The sequence below is a fragment of the Danio rerio genome, chromosome 24 (assembly GCF_052040795.2).
Source record: "Danio rerio strain M-AB ecotype USA chromosome 24, GRCz13ab, whole genome shotgun sequence".
Taxonomy (NCBI): domain Eukaryota; kingdom Metazoa; phylum Chordata; class Actinopteri; order Cypriniformes; family Danionidae; genus Danio; species Danio rerio.
Genome location: NC_141044.1, coordinates 15,090,001 through 15,109,716, shown reverse-complemented (window position 1 = coordinate 15,109,716; position 19,716 = coordinate 15,090,001). Strand labels below are relative to the sequence as shown.

General features: G+C 31.2%; 2 protein-coding genes across 8 annotated transcripts in view; one reads left to right on the top strand and one right to left on the bottom strand.

Moving 5' to 3' along the window:
• Positions 1-8,763, bottom strand: part of trpa1b (transient receptor potential cation channel, subfamily A, member 1b) — a 347,938-nt gene extending 339,175 nt beyond the window's left edge. For all 6 annotated transcript variants that reach the window (XR_015524386.1, XR_015524387.1, XM_087308524.1 and 3 more), the window contains exons 1-3: positions 8,556-8,763; positions 3,040-3,077; positions 2,797-2,860 (exon numbers count right to left, since the gene is read on the bottom strand). The gene's annotated coding sequence lies outside the window, so the exon portion shown is untranslated. The remainder of the gene's footprint in view (positions 1-2,796; positions 2,861-3,039; positions 3,078-8,555) is intronic.
• A 56-nt stretch (positions 8,764-8,819) lies between these two features.
• Positions 8,820-19,716, top strand: part of terf1 (telomeric repeat binding factor (NIMA-interacting) 1) — a 12,294-nt gene continuing 1,397 nt past the window's right edge. The window contains exons 1-8 of one of the 2 annotated variants that reach the window (XM_087309349.1): positions 8,820-9,018; positions 9,147-9,230; positions 10,749-10,873; positions 10,981-11,046; positions 13,451-13,600; positions 13,962-14,059; positions 16,929-16,967; positions 17,148-17,242. In XM_087309349.1, coding sequence (XP_087165475.1) covers positions 8,850-9,018; positions 9,147-9,230; positions 10,749-10,873; positions 10,981-11,046; positions 13,451-13,600; positions 13,962-14,059; positions 16,929-16,967; positions 17,148-17,242 — 826 coding nt within the window. In that variant the 5' untranslated portion in view covers positions 8,820-8,849. Of the gene's footprint in view, positions 9,019-9,146; positions 9,231-10,748; positions 10,874-10,959; positions 11,047-13,450; positions 13,601-13,961; positions 14,060-16,928; positions 16,968-17,147; positions 17,243-19,716 lie in introns of both variants that reach the window. The other variant, XM_087309348.1, reaches the window with a different exon arrangement.

Sequence of the window (19,716 nt, the reverse complement as noted above, 5' to 3'; positions counted from 1 at the left end):
TCTTTTGTTGTTGTTTTGAAAAGAATGTCGTCACATGCATGTTTCGGTTTTGATAGACTGTTGAATAATGGCCCATCTCATGCATTCACACAGGATGGTCGTCTTATATGTCTCATATATATACATATACATATAAATACACACACACATATATATATATATATATATATATATATATATATATATATATATATATATATATATATATATATATATATATATATATATATACATATATATACACACACACACACACACACACACACACACATATATATATATATATATATATATATATATATATATATATATATATATATATACATACACATGTGTATATATGTATATATATATGTGTGTGTGTGTGCATATATATATATATATATATATATATATATATATATATATATATATATATATATATATATATATATATATATATATATATATATATATGTATATATGTATATATGTATGTATATGTATTTATAGTGGCCCCAAAAATATTTGGACAAAATGTATGATTTTTTTTTTTCTTTCAAAGTATCAAATGAAGTGGTGTTTATTTATAGCACAAGCACACTTTTGAAGCAAAAGTTTCACAATTAGGACTGATCTTTTTGGACACTTTCTGGTTGTCAAATGTTAAAGGAAAAAAGAGATTGTAGAAAAGCATTCTGCAAATGCTACTTGGTGTGATATTTTGTATCAAATGCAATTTTCACACATTTTATGTGTCCAAATATTATATGGTGATACTGTATATAATTATTAAACATTCGTCGATGAATAAGAATTTGTAACCAATTTTGTGCCTGGCTAGCACTGCCTATAGGCACTTCTGTTAAGGTAAACAAATTGATTTTTTTTTTCAAACACAAAATTTTTACAGTCTGTTAAAGCTGCTACAATTTCCTACGTTCCATATACAGAGCAACAATAATAATAATTTAATAGGATAGTTCACCCACAAAAGAAATTTCTGCCATCATTTGCTCATCCTTTATTCTTACTATGGAAGTCGATGGGTCCCAGCTACCAGCATTCTTCAAAATATCTTATTTGGTGTTCAACAGAACAAAGAAACTCATAAAGGTTAAAAATCCCATGAGAAAGAAAAATTAATATGGTCAGTTTTATTTTTGTGGCGTAGCACAGTGGGTCAGTGGTTAGCACTGTCACCTCACAGCAAGAAGTTCACTGATTTGAGTTTCAGCTGGGCCAGTTGGCATTCTGTGTGGAGTTTGCATGTTCTCCATGTGTTTGCATGAATATCCTCCATGTGCTCCGGTTTCCCCCACAGTTTAAAGACATGCAGTACAGGTGAATTGGATTAACTAAATTGGCATCTAAAAAAATACATAAAACTCAACTGTTTAACACTAGGGCATCACGGTTGCACAGTTGGTAGCAAGATTGCCTTACAGCAAGAAAGTCACCGGTTTGAGCCTCAGCTGGGTCAGTTGGCATTTCTGTGTGGAGTTTGCATGTTCTCCCGTGTTAGCATGGGTTTCCCCCATAGTCCAAAGACATGTTGTTTAGGTGAATTGGGTAAGATAAACTGTCTGTAGTGTATGTGTGTGAATGAGAGTATGGATGTTTCCCAGTGATGGGTTGCAGCTGAAAGGGCATCCGTTGCATAAAACTTATGCTGGATAAGTTGGCGATTCATTCCACTGTAGCAACCCCAGATTAATAAAGGGACTAAGCAAAAAAGAAAATGAATAAATGAATGTTTAATTCTAGGAAAGTTGTAAAATGAGCCTATTTTTTAATAGTTAATAAAGATATAAAAATTCTGTTACTTAATCAACCCCAGGCTGAAATAGAAGATATTTTGGACTCCGCTGACTCTTAATATAAGCTGCTGAACCAAAATATCTTCCTTTGTTTCACAAAATAAAAAATATAAAAACATGTTGGTGCATAAACGATGACAGACATTTATTTTTGGATGAACAATCCCATCCATAATCACTAGCAAGATGAAATGCTGACTCACATCGTGTGTAAGTGCTTGCAAATTCTCAGAAATTTAATTTCAGAGCCCTGAACATCTGAACAGCTCATAAGATGTTGCTTAAACATTTCTGCTTGTATGCCGGTACATTGTTTTTACCCGTCAACTGACTTTCATGTGCATTGTGGCAGTTTTTGAGATTAGAGTTTTAAATGCTGCACAAATTAATGATGAAGGCAAATGTGGGGGGCTCAGAGTCAGTACTGTTAAACTCTTTCTTCTCCAAAACCAGGCAAACAACTGCTTATTTATCTGTAGCATATCATCATATGACTATAGGGATTTGGGTCTGTGTGACTGTGCTCATGTCTAAATGGTAAAATGAACTCTAACAGCTGATGGACTGTGAACAAGCATGTTTTTCATCACATGATCATTTCTTATATATCGTCATGGCAAGTGTGTGGTTTTGTTTTTTTCTGTTTGAAAGCGAGGTTTCTGAATATGAATGTGTCAACCATGTGTCATAGCCTGTTCCTCCATGCGTAATGGCTACATTGTATTTCTTCCTCTCACATCTTCTGCCTATTTTCTGTTTTCCGTTTGTTTAAATGATGTTATCTTGTATTTCAATGTCCGTAGACACCTTTAAGCTGCAGACTGTTTCTGCACATATCAGCATCTTTGAATGCATGTAGTAGTCTGTACAAATTATGTGATCACAAAACACTTTGTCATGGTACATGTATGTCAACATCTCTGTAAAATAAACCGCATTGTCCATGTGAAGTCTACTAGCATATGCAGGATAACAAATAAATGTGTAAATAACTCACTTGTGTTCTGCACTTTCCATCTCCTGTCTTTATTCAAGCATTTTCTGTTCTTCACAAACAACACCTTAACAATATTAAAACATTACTTAATCAAAAGCACATTTCAGTGATTTGATCATGCAAGACTGGGCTTAAATATTAGCTTTGCTATCACAGAAATAAATGCACTTTTATGTATTTATAAAAGCAGTCGTGTAAATTGTGATAACATTTCAAAAATCGAACTTTTAAATAATAACATACCTTCAAAATGTCTCTGTCCTTACTCTTTGGTGTATTTTCTGTAGTATGCAGAGACAAAAATAAGCATGTTTATATGAATGACATGCAGTATAATCAATCATAAAATCTTGTTTAAAAATTTTGTCCTTTCAAAATGTATAGAAAATAGCGACATGACAAGCTAGCTTGTTACCATATTAATATTTACAATAATTCATTATTGTATATAATTTCTTACTAAATTAGAAGTTTTAGGGAAGAAAGGGGTCAAAGTGTAGAAATATCAGACACTATTTACTGGTGTCATTTTTAAAAACAAATAAATATATATTTTTAAAAAGCATGCATGTTCTAAACACTATTACTGTGGAGTTGCATTGAACAGGCCTTTATTTAAATGTATAAATTGAAATATAAATTAAATATTAATATAAGTTAGATTAATATAATATAAATTAATTTAAATATAAATTAATATATTAATATAAAATGAAATGGAATCATTATTTATAAGAGTGAAATCCACAGTAAGCATTTCTGCTTTGTTTTTTAATATTTTTATGCGTAAATTCCATCTTTAAGATTGAACAATTGTGACACCTAGTGTTGGTTTATTTGCTACACTGACTGTTTTTTTTTTAATAAGAATAGGAAAATAAAAATAAAAATAAAAATCAATCAAGTATAAATACTTACAAGTAAACGTAGTAACCAAAGAAGTTTAGAGAACAAAAATGCAAAAGTACAAAAAAAATTTTGAATAATTTATTTAAACTAAAAAACAAATAAAAAAAACAATAAAACATTATGAAAAAAGGAAGTAAAATTATTAACTAAATATTTATTTATTAAAATAATTTACAACCAATATATATGAATAAATACAAATTAGGTAATTAAATAAATAAATACAAAAAATAATACAATATAATAATACAAAATATTATAATAGTACAAAAAAGCTGTATTAGACACTATGTATATATATATATATATATATATATATATATATATATATATATATATATATATATATATATATATACACATATATATTTTTATATAAATTTTATATATATATATATATATATATATATATATATATATATATATATAAAATTTATATATAAAATTTATATAAAAATATATATGTGTGTGTATATATATATATATATATATATATATATATATATATATATATATATATATATATATATATATATATATATATATATATATATATATACACACACATATATATTTTTATATAAATTTTATATATATATATATATATATATATTTTTTTTTTTTTTTTTTTTTTTACGATATAAATTTGGGTCTTTATACAATAAACCAGTGTTTCTCAACCACGTTCCAGGAAGGCAACCAACACTGCATGTCAATTGTCTGTCACACCCATTACAGGTTTTTCAGTCCCCGTTAATGAGCTGATGATCTAAATCAGGTGTGTTTGGTTAAGAAGACATGAAAAATGTGCGGAGCTGGTGATCCTCCAGAAACGTGGTTGAGAAACACTGCAAATAAACTGTATAATATTTCTATCATCTTTGGGGGTCCATGCTATCTAAAAGACTTAAAACCCCTTAATTAGAATTTGTATATAATAGGAGGCCACATGTCATTCAACATGTTATGCCATAAGTCTTAAACTCATTTCCTGGAGGGCCACAGAACTGCACAGTTTTGCTCCAATCCTTATCCAACACAGCTGATCAAACTAATCAAGGTGTTGAAAACGACTAAGCAGGTGTGATTTAGAGGTGGTTGCAGCTATAATCTGCAGAGCTGTGGCCCTCCAGGAATAAAGTTTGAGACCTATGTGTTTTGCACATGTTGAGTTCTTTACCTAAAAATATTCATAATGCCAGATTAAAGATATGCATTAATTATAGACTGATTTATTTGCACAAGGAACAGATACAGACATAAAAAGATCCATAAAAAGAGCTTAATATTTTATTTGTAGATACAATTTAGGCATTAATTTGATTACAATACAGCAAAAAACGGTAATAATGTGATAATTTATTTGTCCCTGAGCAAGTCACAAACTTTGTGTTGTGGCTTATCAGTTGTGTGCACTTGCTTGGTCCTTTGTTGTGTTAAACAGTAAAGCATGTCCTGCTGAATTCAATTACAGCGTAACAGACAGGTATTAAATTGCTGTTATACCGCAACCCCTGTGTGAAGACCGACGAGTGTAAAGACCTACGACTCTACCTGTTCAAATCCACTGAGCAAGGACAACTTGTTCTCTACTGTTTCAGTTTTTATGACCTATTAAATCTTTACAAGCAGGAACCCCAACACAATACAGGCAGCCCAATCCTTTGCATTTTGCCTGCACTAATACACTATTTTCCTTCTTCATTGGTGTCTGGAATTGTTAGTCTGCGGTAACAAAGCAAACTTCAGTACATCTAATACAAGCCCTTAAATTATTAATCTAATGGTGCAGAACAAAACCTGGATAAAATAAGAAAACTCTGCCGCACCCTCTACTATTTTAAGAGGCTGCCCTGTTTATGGTCATTTAGGCTTACACTCTAAAAAATGTTGAGTTATCTATTTAAACCAATGGCTGAGTTAAAAATATTTGGTGTTTTGTCGGGTTTTTTTTTTTAACCTTTATTGTGTTATTTATTAATAACTCAAAGTTATTTTTAACCTTCAGTGGGTTATTTATTCAATAACTCAACCAGTTGGGTTAAAAATGTTGAATTTTAACAGTCAACAGATTTAACTGGGTCAAAAAGCAGTATTTTTGTGTGTACATGAAGTTTTTGCATTATAAAGTTTATTTAAGCTCTAACAATATTGTTTAATCAAATTACCTCTGTGTCATGTGTTTTATGTCCATTTCACCAGCACTCATAGCCAATCTATATTAAATTGATAAAAAATCATTTTAAAAGTGTCTGGTACTTAAAATGCAAAAGATATAAAGTATTTTCAATATTTTTTTAAACTGTATGTTATTTATTTACACAACCATAATTATAACATTTATAGTACTAGTAATAGTATCAATAGTAATACCAGATTGGAAAATAATTACACTTAAACTGTTAAATTACACTTACACTGTTTTGTTTTAATTACAATTAAAAAAAAAAAAACAATACATTGGGTTAAAATAACCCACAGTTGGGAAGGTGCTATAATAACCAATAGTTGGGTTATATGTTGGGGTATTTTTAACCCAAGTATTTTAACTGAGTATATTAAAGACTGGCCTAGATCCATAGATTTTCCTGTCGACCCTCAATACAAAGGGCACCTCATGTACTACACTCCAGTGTTTCAAGTCTGGATATCTTGGAGGGATGAAGTGTCTAAGTAGCAACATTTTGCTACTGAGGTGCCTTAGACTCAGTTCTTGGACCACTACTCTTCTCTACATGGCATCAATACAAACTCTCTTTCAAGATCATGCCTCTTCACACCGCTGCTATGCTGATGACCCTCAAATTTGCCTCTCATTTCAACCAGATGATCAGGGCCCAGTTTTTCAAAAACATTAATCTGGATCAAATTGGTTAAGATTTGGAAATTCCATGTTTGGCTATCCAGAATTAACTGATTTATCTTACTTTTATGGTTTTTAAAGGAACATTGGGTTAGATCAATGTGATCCAAATCCTGTTTAACAAATGCTTAAATGGAACAAACAGTGTAGCCTACTGGTTTAGCAAAGAACAACAGGTACGCAAAATACCAGTGGCCACAAACATTCATTCATTTATTCATTTCTTTTTCGGCTTAGTCCCTTTATTACTCTGGGGTCGCAACAGTGGAATGAACCACAAACTTATCCAACATATGTTTTACGCAGCGGATGCCCTTCCAGCTGCAACCCAACACTGGGAAATGACGGCAAACAGCCATTGTTTATTTTAATGTTGAGAAACAGAAACACTGCAATCAACAAACACTTTACATTTTTAGTTTGTTCTAATACAATACTGCTTTGATCATATTTTGTTGTTACATTACATGTGACATGCTTCATATAGGCTTTAAATATTAAGGAATTTATATATCATCAGTTACCATTAAGTTATTGATCACTCACTTAAAAAATAAAACGTTTTATTTTATTTGCTTCAAGAAAATCCCAACTAAATCCACTTTTCTGATGGCATCTGGATAATCCTGTTTTTTGGATCAAATATATCCCAATCTAAGTTCAAAGTTTTGAAAAATCCAGAGGGCAGGTTTGAGCCAAATCAAACATAAGACTGGATTACATGGTCTGATCTTAATTCAGAATTACTCTGTTACTTTTGAAAAAGCCATTTCCACGATGTGATCCAATCCGTAATCCAAAATGGATTACTTTTGAAAACCTGGGCCCTGAAGATAGCTGCTCACCTATCTGTTTGATGGGCATTTCTAGCTGGATGAAAGACAAACATCTTAGACTCAAACCTACCATGACAAAACTGCTTGGAAATTGAAAAGTGAAGTGAAAGTGACGTGGCCAGGTTTGGTGACCCATACCTGGAATTCGTGCTTGCATTTAAGCCAATAAAATACACACATATCATGAACATGCTCCCAGAGCAGATGGCAGTTCCAGGGGGCATTTGGGAGTCCAATGAAGGCCTTCTTTGCCAGGAGCCTTACAAATGTGATTGATAATCCACTGAACTTTACAGACTACAGTTAGAACTACACGGTAATGTAGAATTGCCCTAAAGCATGCTAGTTCTCACTCACGCTCTTGTTTTGTTCAACTACTAAAATACCCTTTTACCCAAATTTCCAATCAGCACTATCAAATATCTTCAACTGATCCTAAAAGCAGCTTAAATATTGGACTTTAATTAGATGAAAATAGCTCGTCCCACCTATGTTCATAAATTTGGTTAAAAACACTCACATTAAAGCTCAATTTCAAAAGAATTACTCTAGTCTTCAGTGTCACGTGATCTTCCGGAAAGTTTTTGTATCTGATTTGCTGCTCCAGAAACATTTCCCTTTATTCTCAATTTTGAATAGTTTGTTTATTTGTTTGTTTGTTTGTTTGTTTGTTTAGTTTAGTTTTATCAAAGGCATCAAACATACAAAATACAGCAGGGACATTTATAGCTAAATATTTTTTTAACTAAATGATGGTATTAGAACATTCTAATAATAAAGAATCTTGAAAAATAAAATGTAGGCTATCATGCTTTCCACAAAAACATGAAGGAAATCAATGTTGTAAACAGTAATGCTGCACATTATTAGAATGATTTCAGAAGGACTGTGTTTTTATATACTCACATAGAATAAAATATATCTATTTACATATTTATTTGTTTATTTATTGTCAAATTGACAAACTAATAGGAGCAGAAAAAGTCTTTCAAAAATATTTGACTAGTAGGCTAACATTACTATCATTTAATGTTGATCATATCATACCGATTTCAGTACCTTTATCAACCAGGAAATGCAATTTTAAACTAAAACAAACCACAGCACAAAATCCAACATACTTTGCTAACATGATAAGCTAAGTTACTTACAAAGGTGAGTGCTACTTTTCACACCAAATGAAGTTGTTTTTTCTCATGTTGGACGTTAGTAGGACAGTAAGACTACTCGGAGAAAATATTGAAATTAAGTATAAAATTCACCTTAGTGTTAACCTTACAGGTACTGCACAATAATGTGCTAATATTATCAAGCAAGCAACGTTACTTTCTGTGCGATAGGAGTTGTGTCCTCCGCGCCTTTAGACGGCGCCGTGCCCACGGTTTATAATAAACAAACAGATGGCGGGAACGTTCGGTTGTGGTTTCATAATCATAAACCTGAAGATGGAGTCGGAGTCACATGAGATTACGAGTACTAGTGATAAAACAACTTCACAAGAAGTTAATAACGTTGTTCAGTCATGGATTATTGACTATTATTTTGCAACATTATGTCGGCTTTTCAGAGAAAGGTCTTCGGTGGAGTTTCGGAAAGAACTGAAGTTATTTGAAGGTAATGAGTTTACATGCTAACCTGTTTTGATGTGAAGTTAAACATCAAGCGGTAACTTTGCTTACATTTTGACTTCCGCTTGGTGTGACACCCCTGTCATGTTTTGTTTTTTATTTTGTTGTGTTTAGGTTTAGTGGATGAGCTCGAATCACATTCCTCTCAGAGAACCGTCTGTTGCTTCCTAGCCAGAGTGATGGACGGGGAAAATCTGGGTAAGTTCATGTCAACACAAAAGAAAATAACACAGGCTATGTGTCGGAAAATAAAGTTTTTTTTTTTCTTTGGAAGCACACTACTGATCCTTGCTGTAATTTGCAATATTATATACAAGAATTATACATTTTATTTTAGTTCAGTATTTACCAAGGTCCAGGATTTTTAAAATGTGTATTATGTTTGTTAATACTTTTTTGTCTAAAGCAGCTGAAACAGTAATAAAAACCGAGTTTAAGTGTAACACACACTATAATAATATAAATGTATATTATAATAAGTATATAATTTATTAGTATATAACTTTAACATATTCACACAAAGAAATTTAATTTAGTAAGTAAACTTAAACTAGTTCTACTTCTATACATAAATAAACGTTTAAAGCTCTTCTACTTCGATTACCATCACACCATAACATATTGTTAAAATGTAACTAATCAAAACAAAAACAAGATAACGGTTGCATTTACTATAAATTACATGTATTATTACCATAAAGACTTAATGACTTTAAAGTGAAACTGAAACAAACACACTGAATATTATGAATTGATATATAGTACATTTATTCAGTAATTGCAAAGAAGCGCAATAACAGCAGTTACATCAGTTTGTTTTATTCAAATCAAATCACATTTGAACAATCAGGTAAACATATAACAATATTCAAAATATTGTGATAATGAACAATGTGCAATATTGATATTGTAGGCACTTTGAAATACAGTAAATAATTAATAAATAAGAATTTATTATTTAAACTTTTAAACCTTCCCTTTTTAGAATTCAGATTGTTGTATTTGCAGTAATAGTTAATCACAGCACCATATGCTTGAAGACTTAATAGTTATAAAATATGAACACATTCACATTAATCTGCCCCACAACATTGAAGGTTCTGTGATTTATTTATATAGGCCTTTTTTAACGTGCCATTTATTAACATGTTGGTATTTTGCCTTGTAGCATTTTGAGTCTAAGAAAAGTGCATTATAAATAAAATGTATTATTATTATTACTATTCATTTAGTCAGTGCAATAAAAAGTACAAAAACATGTATTAATCTTAGCAGATATGGGTTCTTTGGGTAATAATGCATTAAAACAGCCATAATTCGTGGGTTTTATTATTAATAGCTAATATAATACAGTTGTATTATTTTATTAATTAACATAAATTTACTATGGCTTTTTCAAAATGTTGATGTTATTGCATTAATTAATGTTTACTAATGAGAATTTATTGTAAAGTGTTACATGTTGTACTATATCATCCTTCTGCAATTCAGTTGTCAATTTAATTCCAAACATGTAAAGCAATACACAAAGTATTTTTGTTAGTATACCTCTTAAAGTAATCTTTCCACAGCTTAACTCAATATATGATGAAATACAGATATATGATAAAAGCTTCAGCAACTAGTCACAACAAGAAAATTTTATACCAACAAAAGCCTGTTGTCAGGTGACCCATCAGGGCAGAAGCTTATTGTGAGTTGCGTTGTGGATTTCAGATGTCCGTTATGATCACGTTGCTCGAATCACCCCCTTGATGTCAGCTGTCCCAGTTTGGGAGTCATTAAAGGACTTTTCTGATCCTACTTTACATGGAAAGATCCAGACGCTACTGATGGTTCAGGTATTTGTTTGAGAGTGATGGATGATTCACTTGTGTAGAATTTAAATGAGGTAAAGTCAAGAAACTGCTTTCCTTGTATGTCCAAGAGTGTCGCTGTGTGTGTCAAGAAAGGATATGACAAATTGGGCAAAGAAACCTTGCAGTGGCTGGAAGAACAGACAGATGTACCAGAGGTGGGTATTTCACGTCACCGTTTAAAATACTTTTTTCAAGCATCGTAGAACCCTGTGATTTATTTAATGCAGAAAACTCAGACAGAATCGATGAATCCAGTCATAAAGATGAAATTTACTGTTAATGTCGCAGAATTTGTCAATTTGTTCTGGATAAATAAATCAAAAGTACTGCTGTACACTTAATCAGACTGAGTAATAAAATGCAAAGAAATAAGTCTGTCAATATATAGTGCAGTTTCATTAATTCTATGCATTCTCAAGCACATATTCTGCTTGTGGTGTTTTTATGGTCTGATGAACTTCATCTGCTGCTCTGGGAGTTTACTTCATGATGATTTTTACTGTTTTAATTTGAGAGAAACTGTCGTTATGTCAAGTAGACACACAATCAGACGTCTTCATGACAACCTCGCAAAATTAACCATTAAATTGTTACATAGGCATTTTGTTGTACAGTAGAATATACAGTTTAAGTCAGAATTATTAGCTCCCCTGTTTATTTTTTTTCCTTAATGTCTGTTTAACGGTGAATATTTTTTCAACACCGCTCTAAACAATATTTTTTTAATAACTCATTTCTAATAACTGATTTATTTTGTCTGTCATGATGATAGTGAATAATATTTGACTATATATTTTTCAAGACACTTTTATACAGCTTAAAGTGACATTTAAAGGCTTAACTTGGTTAACAAGGCAGGTTTGGGTAATTAGGCACGTTATTGTGTAATGATGGTTTGTTCTGTAGACTTATCGAGAAAAAAAATATAGCTAAAGGGGCTAGTAATTTTGACCTTTTTTTATTTTATTTTCTTATTTTCAAGTTTTTTTTAATTAATTTTATTCTTGCTGAAATAAAAAATATATATATAATCTGACATACTGTGAAAATGTCCTTGCTCTGTTTCACATTATTTGGGAAATATTTAAAGAAGAAAAAAATAATCAAAGTGGGGCTAATAATTCTGACTTTAACTGTATATGTCGAAAAATATTAAAATTTAAATATTAAGTGGTGGACTTTATTGAGATTAATTAATACAAAAAGAAAATTGTAAAATGTTAAATTGTATAAGTTTTTATAATTTAAAACAATAATCACACGGTTTTGTTGGTGTTTTAATTTGAACAAGAGTATAATCGGTATCCGTGAGGTCTTAACTCTAAAAACGTCTTAAATTTCAAAATCTAAATCTTAAATTCAATTCAAATTGAATTGAATTGTCAATTCAAAGTTTTTAAGTCTTTCCATTCACTGAAATATTGAGTTGTAGGTATTAAATCATTTTAAACGGGTCTTAATTTTCCTATGTCCAGGTAAAGCTACCCTATCAAGCCCAATCACTAATAATTAATCTCAACTTTTTTTATATTTAAGTTATTTATTGCAGAGAGAACAGCTGTTACACATTTTTACTGCAAATTCTGCTAAATAAATTCCCTAATTAGGGAAAGAAGCATTAAGTCCCCTTAAACAATCTTACATTAATACAAAAACAATTTACAGAAGTAGCTGGCTCATTAGAAAAAACCTTTAATGTTTGGCTCTGTGTAAGTCTTAAAAGGGTCTTAAATTTGACTTGAAGAAACCTGCAGAAACCCAAATAATGGTTTTATTTAATGAGGTGAACTATTAAAATGTAAAATTTATAAAATGTAATAATTTCAGTTAATTAGTCTAATTTAATTTAATAATAATGGTCCACATAATTTAAAATAGAATTTTTTTAAAATAAATTAAACAAAAATAGTAGGGCCCTACAAATGTGTTTTAATTTTTTGGGAATCTGACATTTTAATAGTATACACAAAATTAAATGTCTTCATGACAACCTCACAAAATTAAACTTATTGTTGTACAGTAGAATGTTAATCTCATAGTACAATGATTTAAAAATATTTAAAATCTAAAAAGAATAATCACACAGTTTAAATGTAACAAAATTAAATAGGGGTTTTATTGAGGATAATTATTAGTAATTAAATTGTTAAATTGTGTAAGTGTCATGATTTCAGTTGAGTAAAATCAAATCTAACAATTTAAATAATCCAGACAAATTAAAATGGAATAAAATGTGTTTTTGATCAAATTAAACAAAAATAGTATGGCCCTATAAAATGTGTGTTCATTTTTCTGGGCTCTATTTTAATAGTAAATAATAAATTCAAGTAATCAAAAAAAGCATGTCCAATTTATTGAAATCAGGAAAAATATTAAATTTAACAGCATTTTTTTTTAAGTTTAGCAGAATGAACGATAGAAACCTAATGTTCTACCTATTTATTTATTAATATATATATTTTTTTTTTAACTGGATTTATTTAAATGACAGGGGTACAACTGATTTCATAGGGCCCGAATGATGCGGCATTAACCTATATTTTGTCCCCATCTTAACAGAAGCTACAACGAAAGCTTGCCACCATTGTGAACAAGAAGGATGCATATGATCAGATCCTGATGAACTTCAGTTTTGATAAGCTAATGGAGACCATCGACACATTCCTTGAAGCTTTCAACCAGCAATATGCCTCCGTTTTCTTACTCGAAGTATGAGGCCCATTTATTTTACATATAAAAATTCTGATATACTTCATGATAAACTTGTTTTGCTACATCGTGGTAAAGACGCTCACATCGCTAATGGGCTTCATTGACTGTGGTTTCAGTGTAGTTACAGTACATACTGGGAATCTGCCTAATGATGTCTTTGAGTTGTGTTTTTTTTTTTCTGGGGGTATTAAAATGCGGCAATTAGCTTTACCTTCAATTCTCAGTATCCACCTAAGAGAAGCCGAGATGTTGAGCAGCACTGAACATACAGTCATGTTGCTGCTATTTGTTTGTTTTTTGTTTTGTATTACTAGAAGCATGGTTAAGTGAATCATATTTTTTGTGTGTGTTTGTTTAGGCAGCATCAAAAGTTGTTCAAGCTCGTCATGAGAGATCTGAACTGGAGGAAACTGAAGAGACACCACCCAGCCTACAGTCAGACAAATCAGAATCAGAGTAAAGTCATCTCATCTACTAAATCTTTAACCGCAGTTGATTGTGATAACCGTCTTTTCTGGGGGTGGGGGGAGTCAACAGTACATCTTGAAGAGTACAAAAATAAGGATGCAGATATTCATTGGCTGATATTGGATTCATTTAAAGCTATTGGCATATCAGCAACAATATGAAAAACGCAGAAACCAATACTTGCACATATTTTGAATACTTTAACGTTTCTCTCAGAGCAAATCATACAAAACTAAGTTTAATTCATACAAAGTATCAGCTTTGAGTATGATATGTACAAAAATGTCAGATGTGCTATATGCTCAAGACCCTTGGTTACTTGGATTGCACTGTTTCTAGAGCACCGTAATGCATAATTTACATATATCATCAACACCTGCTTTAAGTTTATTATATGTCTAAAAATCTCAATGTTGTTAAAAGAAATATTTTGAACAGCAAAAATCACATTATAGTCATATTGTAGTTTTTTTTTATCTGGTACTTTTCTTAAAATTTTGTAGGGTGTTCATGTTGTCTTCAACTGTCTTAAATTTAAAAAACAAATTTTAGTCCTTAATTCTTTCATTTACTGAACTATTGTGTTGTCGGACTTGAACAGATTTTCATTTTCATTTGTCTATGTAAAGCTATTTAATTGGGACAACATCCACCATCACCAACCATGTATCTGAATAAAACTTTTAACAAAAACTTTATTTATTATTAACTGTATTTACCACTATTGTTTAATTATCTACCTTTATAAATACATTTGTTTAAAAGTTCTCCATGTATTTATAGCCTGCTATGCAAACTGACCTGGTCAGACATTTAGGCCCAATCCTAATTCTATTTTTGTACCCCTACCCAATTCCCCTTTCCCTTGGCCCTTGAAACAGTGTAAAGGGGAATGGCTTCAAAATTTACTCTTAAGAAATAGGACAGTACTACAGCACCTGGACACATCATCATATGTCATCGCAATCTCTTGCTTTATATTAGATCAGACAATCGCGACTGCTGAGTTATTCCAGTCGTGTTATTTTTTAAGATTTATTTTCAGGAAATCAATGAAGATAATGATATAATCATAATGATATATTGGGGCAGTTAGATTGCAACCTTACTGTGCATTTACACCAAGGCTATATTTATCTATATAAACACAAAAAAACAACAGTATAACAGGCAGTGTAAAAAGCTCATTCTCAGCCACTATACTTTTCTGACAGGGTATTCCACTGTCAGAATGTTGTGGGACTGCTATACAAGAGTTATTATTATTGATTATAGATAGCAGTTTTTATTTTAGAGCTTGTTTTTTTTTTTTTTTTTTTTTTTTTTTTTTTTGTACAAGTACAAAAAACACAAACTCTGTTATGAATGTTTTAAAACCTATGCTTGTTTATTGTAGAAATTAGTAATATTGACTAAAAATACTCATTTGTGGATCTCCTGACTTTTGGGTGCAGCTATGCTGCCGTTGTGGCTGGTGTATTCTAGGTCATTTTCTTACCTCTTGGTTTCGAGTGTGGTCCTAAATCTTCGTTCGAAGAGGTATCTACCCCTTCCCCTTAGCCCTACACCTTCAAGCTAAAGAAAATCGGGACACCCTATCACTTCACGTGAACGCGCAAAACAAGTCGTTAGGGGAAGGGCTAAGGGGTAGAATTGCGATTGGGCCTTAGTTCATTATAGTTTTTAAAACTTGTAATTTTTTTACAATGTTTCATTGAAAACACGTGTGTATGCAACTAGAGTTTGCTTGTTTTGGCTCATTGTTTAAAACATGTGGCATAAGAAATAACTAAAATTAGATTTTGTTTTTTGGTGTGGCAAATAACAATATTTTACATTTACCCCTAACCAGGCAATTAGAAAAAAGACTTGGCGTTTAGCCCTGTATAAGTCTGAAAAATAAATCATAAGGGCTTTAAGTTTTGAAGAGCACCTATTTTACACCTTTTTTCAAGATTTAAAATAAGTCTTTTGTGTCTCCAGAATGTGTCTCTAAAGTTTAAGCTCAAAACACCCATCCCATTATTTATTATACCTTTTTAGAATATTGGAATTTTTAGCTCTGAACACAATGTAGCTATTTTTTGTTGCCTGTGCCTTTGCTTGTTCTCCCCGCCCACTGTTCCCATGTGTTTCTGTCTCCGGCTGCGTCAGATAAACAGCATAGTGATAGACATGTAGGAAGCGTAACCTTTGTGAGAAATACTACAGTAAGAACTTTCCCAATGATTATTCAATACGTTTGATTTTTTTTTTTTTAGTTGCTTTGCGTACGTCCTGTTGATATGGTTATACGAGTTACTACGTAGACATTAATTAATACACCGCTGTCAATTAATTCAGTGGGCGGGGAAACCACACTCCACACTGCTACGTCTCGGGGACTCAAAATGGGAGGTATTTGGATCCTAATTTAACATCAGGGAATTTAAAAAGAGAGACTCATTGTGTTTATATCACTCCAGTATGACTGTATGATATGTCACACTTTGTATTTTTATTCTGAATTAATGGAAATATTGACAAAATTGGTTATTTAAAGACATAAATAAAATGGTGAGAAATATTCTAAATGTGTGGTTTAGATCCCTCACTCTGCAATTTAGTGACATTTAAAACAAAAAGGGAATGAAAAACTAAACAAATTATAGTGCATTTCGCTATAAACAGCATTTATCAATCTGACAAGGCACATTTCAGATGATAAATGACATTTCATTCTAGTCACTTATGAATGTAATAGCCCTTTTTAATTATTGAACATCTTTATTTATAGATATGATTAAGGTTTTATTTATAAATATTATGTGCACTTGAGCTAATGATATCTTTATTTTCTGCTTTTGTTTCCATACAGAAATGAGGAACATGAGGATCCACTTGTGGTAAATATCAGGTGAGGTCTTAAAGTGGTTTCTGCACCAGAATAAACTTCCAAATGTATGAATATTAAGAGTCACTGTAATGACTCACTTTTAATTATGATTAGTGAAACTTTCCTCTCCTATATTTAAAGACTTTATTCCATTACTTTCATTATAATTGCTTTAATAACTGAAGTGATTCTGTTATGCAGACCCAAAAGAAGACTTCTTCCAAAACAAAATGATCCATGGAAGCCAGAAACTGCAAAGAAAGCTCACGCCACACTCAAGAGAACCTCTATTTGCAGTAAGTTAACTCCAGTAAGGGAGTGCTTTCCCTGGTTGAACTTTTAATTTTTAGTATTGATCCTTTGAGTCTATTTCCCAATAAGTGATTATTTTATTCTCAATTCAAGTGATGCAAATTATGCTTTATTAGGAAATTATTCATATCATTTTTTAATTTGAAACTTGGTTAGTGGTTTCCATGTCTAATAAACAATGCGTACTATACACACTTCTTTAGAGAGTCCCTACCTTCCATGTAGTGTGTCATTTTGCTGTTTTAAAATGTGAAAGTGTATCAAATCTCAAGAAAGAATCAGTTGAATCTCAACTGCTTAAATTAGTCAACAGCAATTCCAGTTTCACTTTCATAACTGGTCTGCATAGTCTAAATAAACCCTTTATTTATTTATGGAGCTTATTTTGGTCCCCTTATATGTGTAATATGGTTAATTTAGTTATTTAAAATAGTTCACAAACAAGCAGATGAAGCCATTGGAATTGTTTTTGCTCTAGATTTCAGGTCTTATTCACTTTCATTGATATTGAGATGTTAAAAACAGCTTGTTATTCTGCTTCGTGTGGCAAACTGATATTTTATCATTATATTATTTTTTTATGTATCGTCATAAACCCACTTGTTTGTCAAGCAAGTAGTTTGATTGCTTTCTGTTGTTTATTATTCCTAGTCATTTGTCTCAGGAAAATGAATTATACGTTTTAAAACAATCACAAACACGAGAGCACTTTCACATTGCAGATTAAGGTCAATACAAGCTTTACACTTTGTGAGTCAAGTGTGTAGTATTTAGCTATTTATTTAGCTTGACAAAAATAATTTTTTAACAACATTTTTTATAACTAATATTTATACTTTTAATACTAATATATGCTTTTAAGATACCAATATGGACATTTTTGGTACAAACGCATACTTTAAAAATGTACTGGCCCAGCTTTAGTAAAATTTGACAGACATGGCAAAATTCTCCCTGATTTTTCTGTGTGTAAAGGAATAAGTATAAAATTGCGTTGAAAATGCAGACCACTTCTCAAATAATAAATAAATAAAGGCTTGATTGATTGATTGAAATATCAAAATGTTTTTTGGTGCAAAGTTAATTTGAATAACCAGTTATACCAGAGGATTAAAAAACTTGATTAGTCTAAAAGAAAATCCACTCTAAATTTTGGGGGGAAACGGAATGCATGTAATGGCGTTACAAATCTGCATACAAAAACTAGTAACTGTAATTTTTTAAAGTTACATCCTTGACTTTATATATGAGACTTAAAAAAACCTAAGTAATCTAAAAACATTACTTTTCTATATTGCTTTCTTAAGTTACTGAATACGTTTTTAAAGTAATAATTTGTAACTGTATAGGAATACACTTAAAAGGTAACCCTATCAAGCCTGCACTTAAAACTCTATGATAAGGTACCACCCCAACAGCCTTTTCCCATCACCCCCCATATGTGCTAAATAAATGCATATTACTTACTTACTAGCACCCCATGACAGTTTTTGTACCTTTAATTTGGAGGGTTGATTAAAACACTTATAAAAATGAACTTTGTTGTTTTCTCTAACTTAAATCACTTTAAAAATACCAGTTGCTGGTACATACTTTAAAAATCACCTTTAAATGAAACAATCTAGTTCTGTTTATGTGAAATAAGCCTGCTCAGAAACAGGTAAACAAGCTCAAACCTGATCGATGACAACAACTTCTGGATGAGTTATGAAGAATGAAACTATCCTGGATTGTCAATAATCAAATCCAGTCAACTGAGTAATCCACATAAGACGAATGCACCCCTCATTTAAATTCAGATCTGGTGATGAGTTTTTAATTTCACAAGTGGTTAGTGGTTAACGGATCATAAATCTCGTGGTTCAGATCACATTATGTTTTTTTTAGTCACAGATCGGACCATTTTTCGCATCAGCCAAAAGGGGGGGAGACAAATTTAATTTGCTTTTTTTTTTCCCAAATGAAGAAATAATCAGCTGAATAAAAATAAATTGCGAAATAAGGAGTTCTGTGAAAAATTCACTTTTACTACTACTGTTGCCGATGATGCTAAATGTAGAACATTATCATTTGAACAACCCATATTTATTTTTAGTCTCATTTTCAATTAATGATTCAGTGATTCAATCATAAAACTTCATGTTGCACTGCCAGATGGATCATTTTTAAAGAATTATTCAGTGGCATATTTTTAAAGGCTATCTATTGGTTATGTAATTGGTAATTAACACAATACAATATAAATTTCACTTTTGAGCAAATGACTGTTCGTAACATCATAGCTCCAAAGACTGAAGACCAAAACTCTTGGGATTAATAAACATACAAATCACCATCATTTTTAAGTTTTGTTGTCTGTTGTTAAGATTCCGAACTTTTAATGATTAATCATGCAGCTTACACTAAAGGCGTTGATGCAGGCTAGACAAGTAGGAACGGAAAACCCCTTTAATAACTT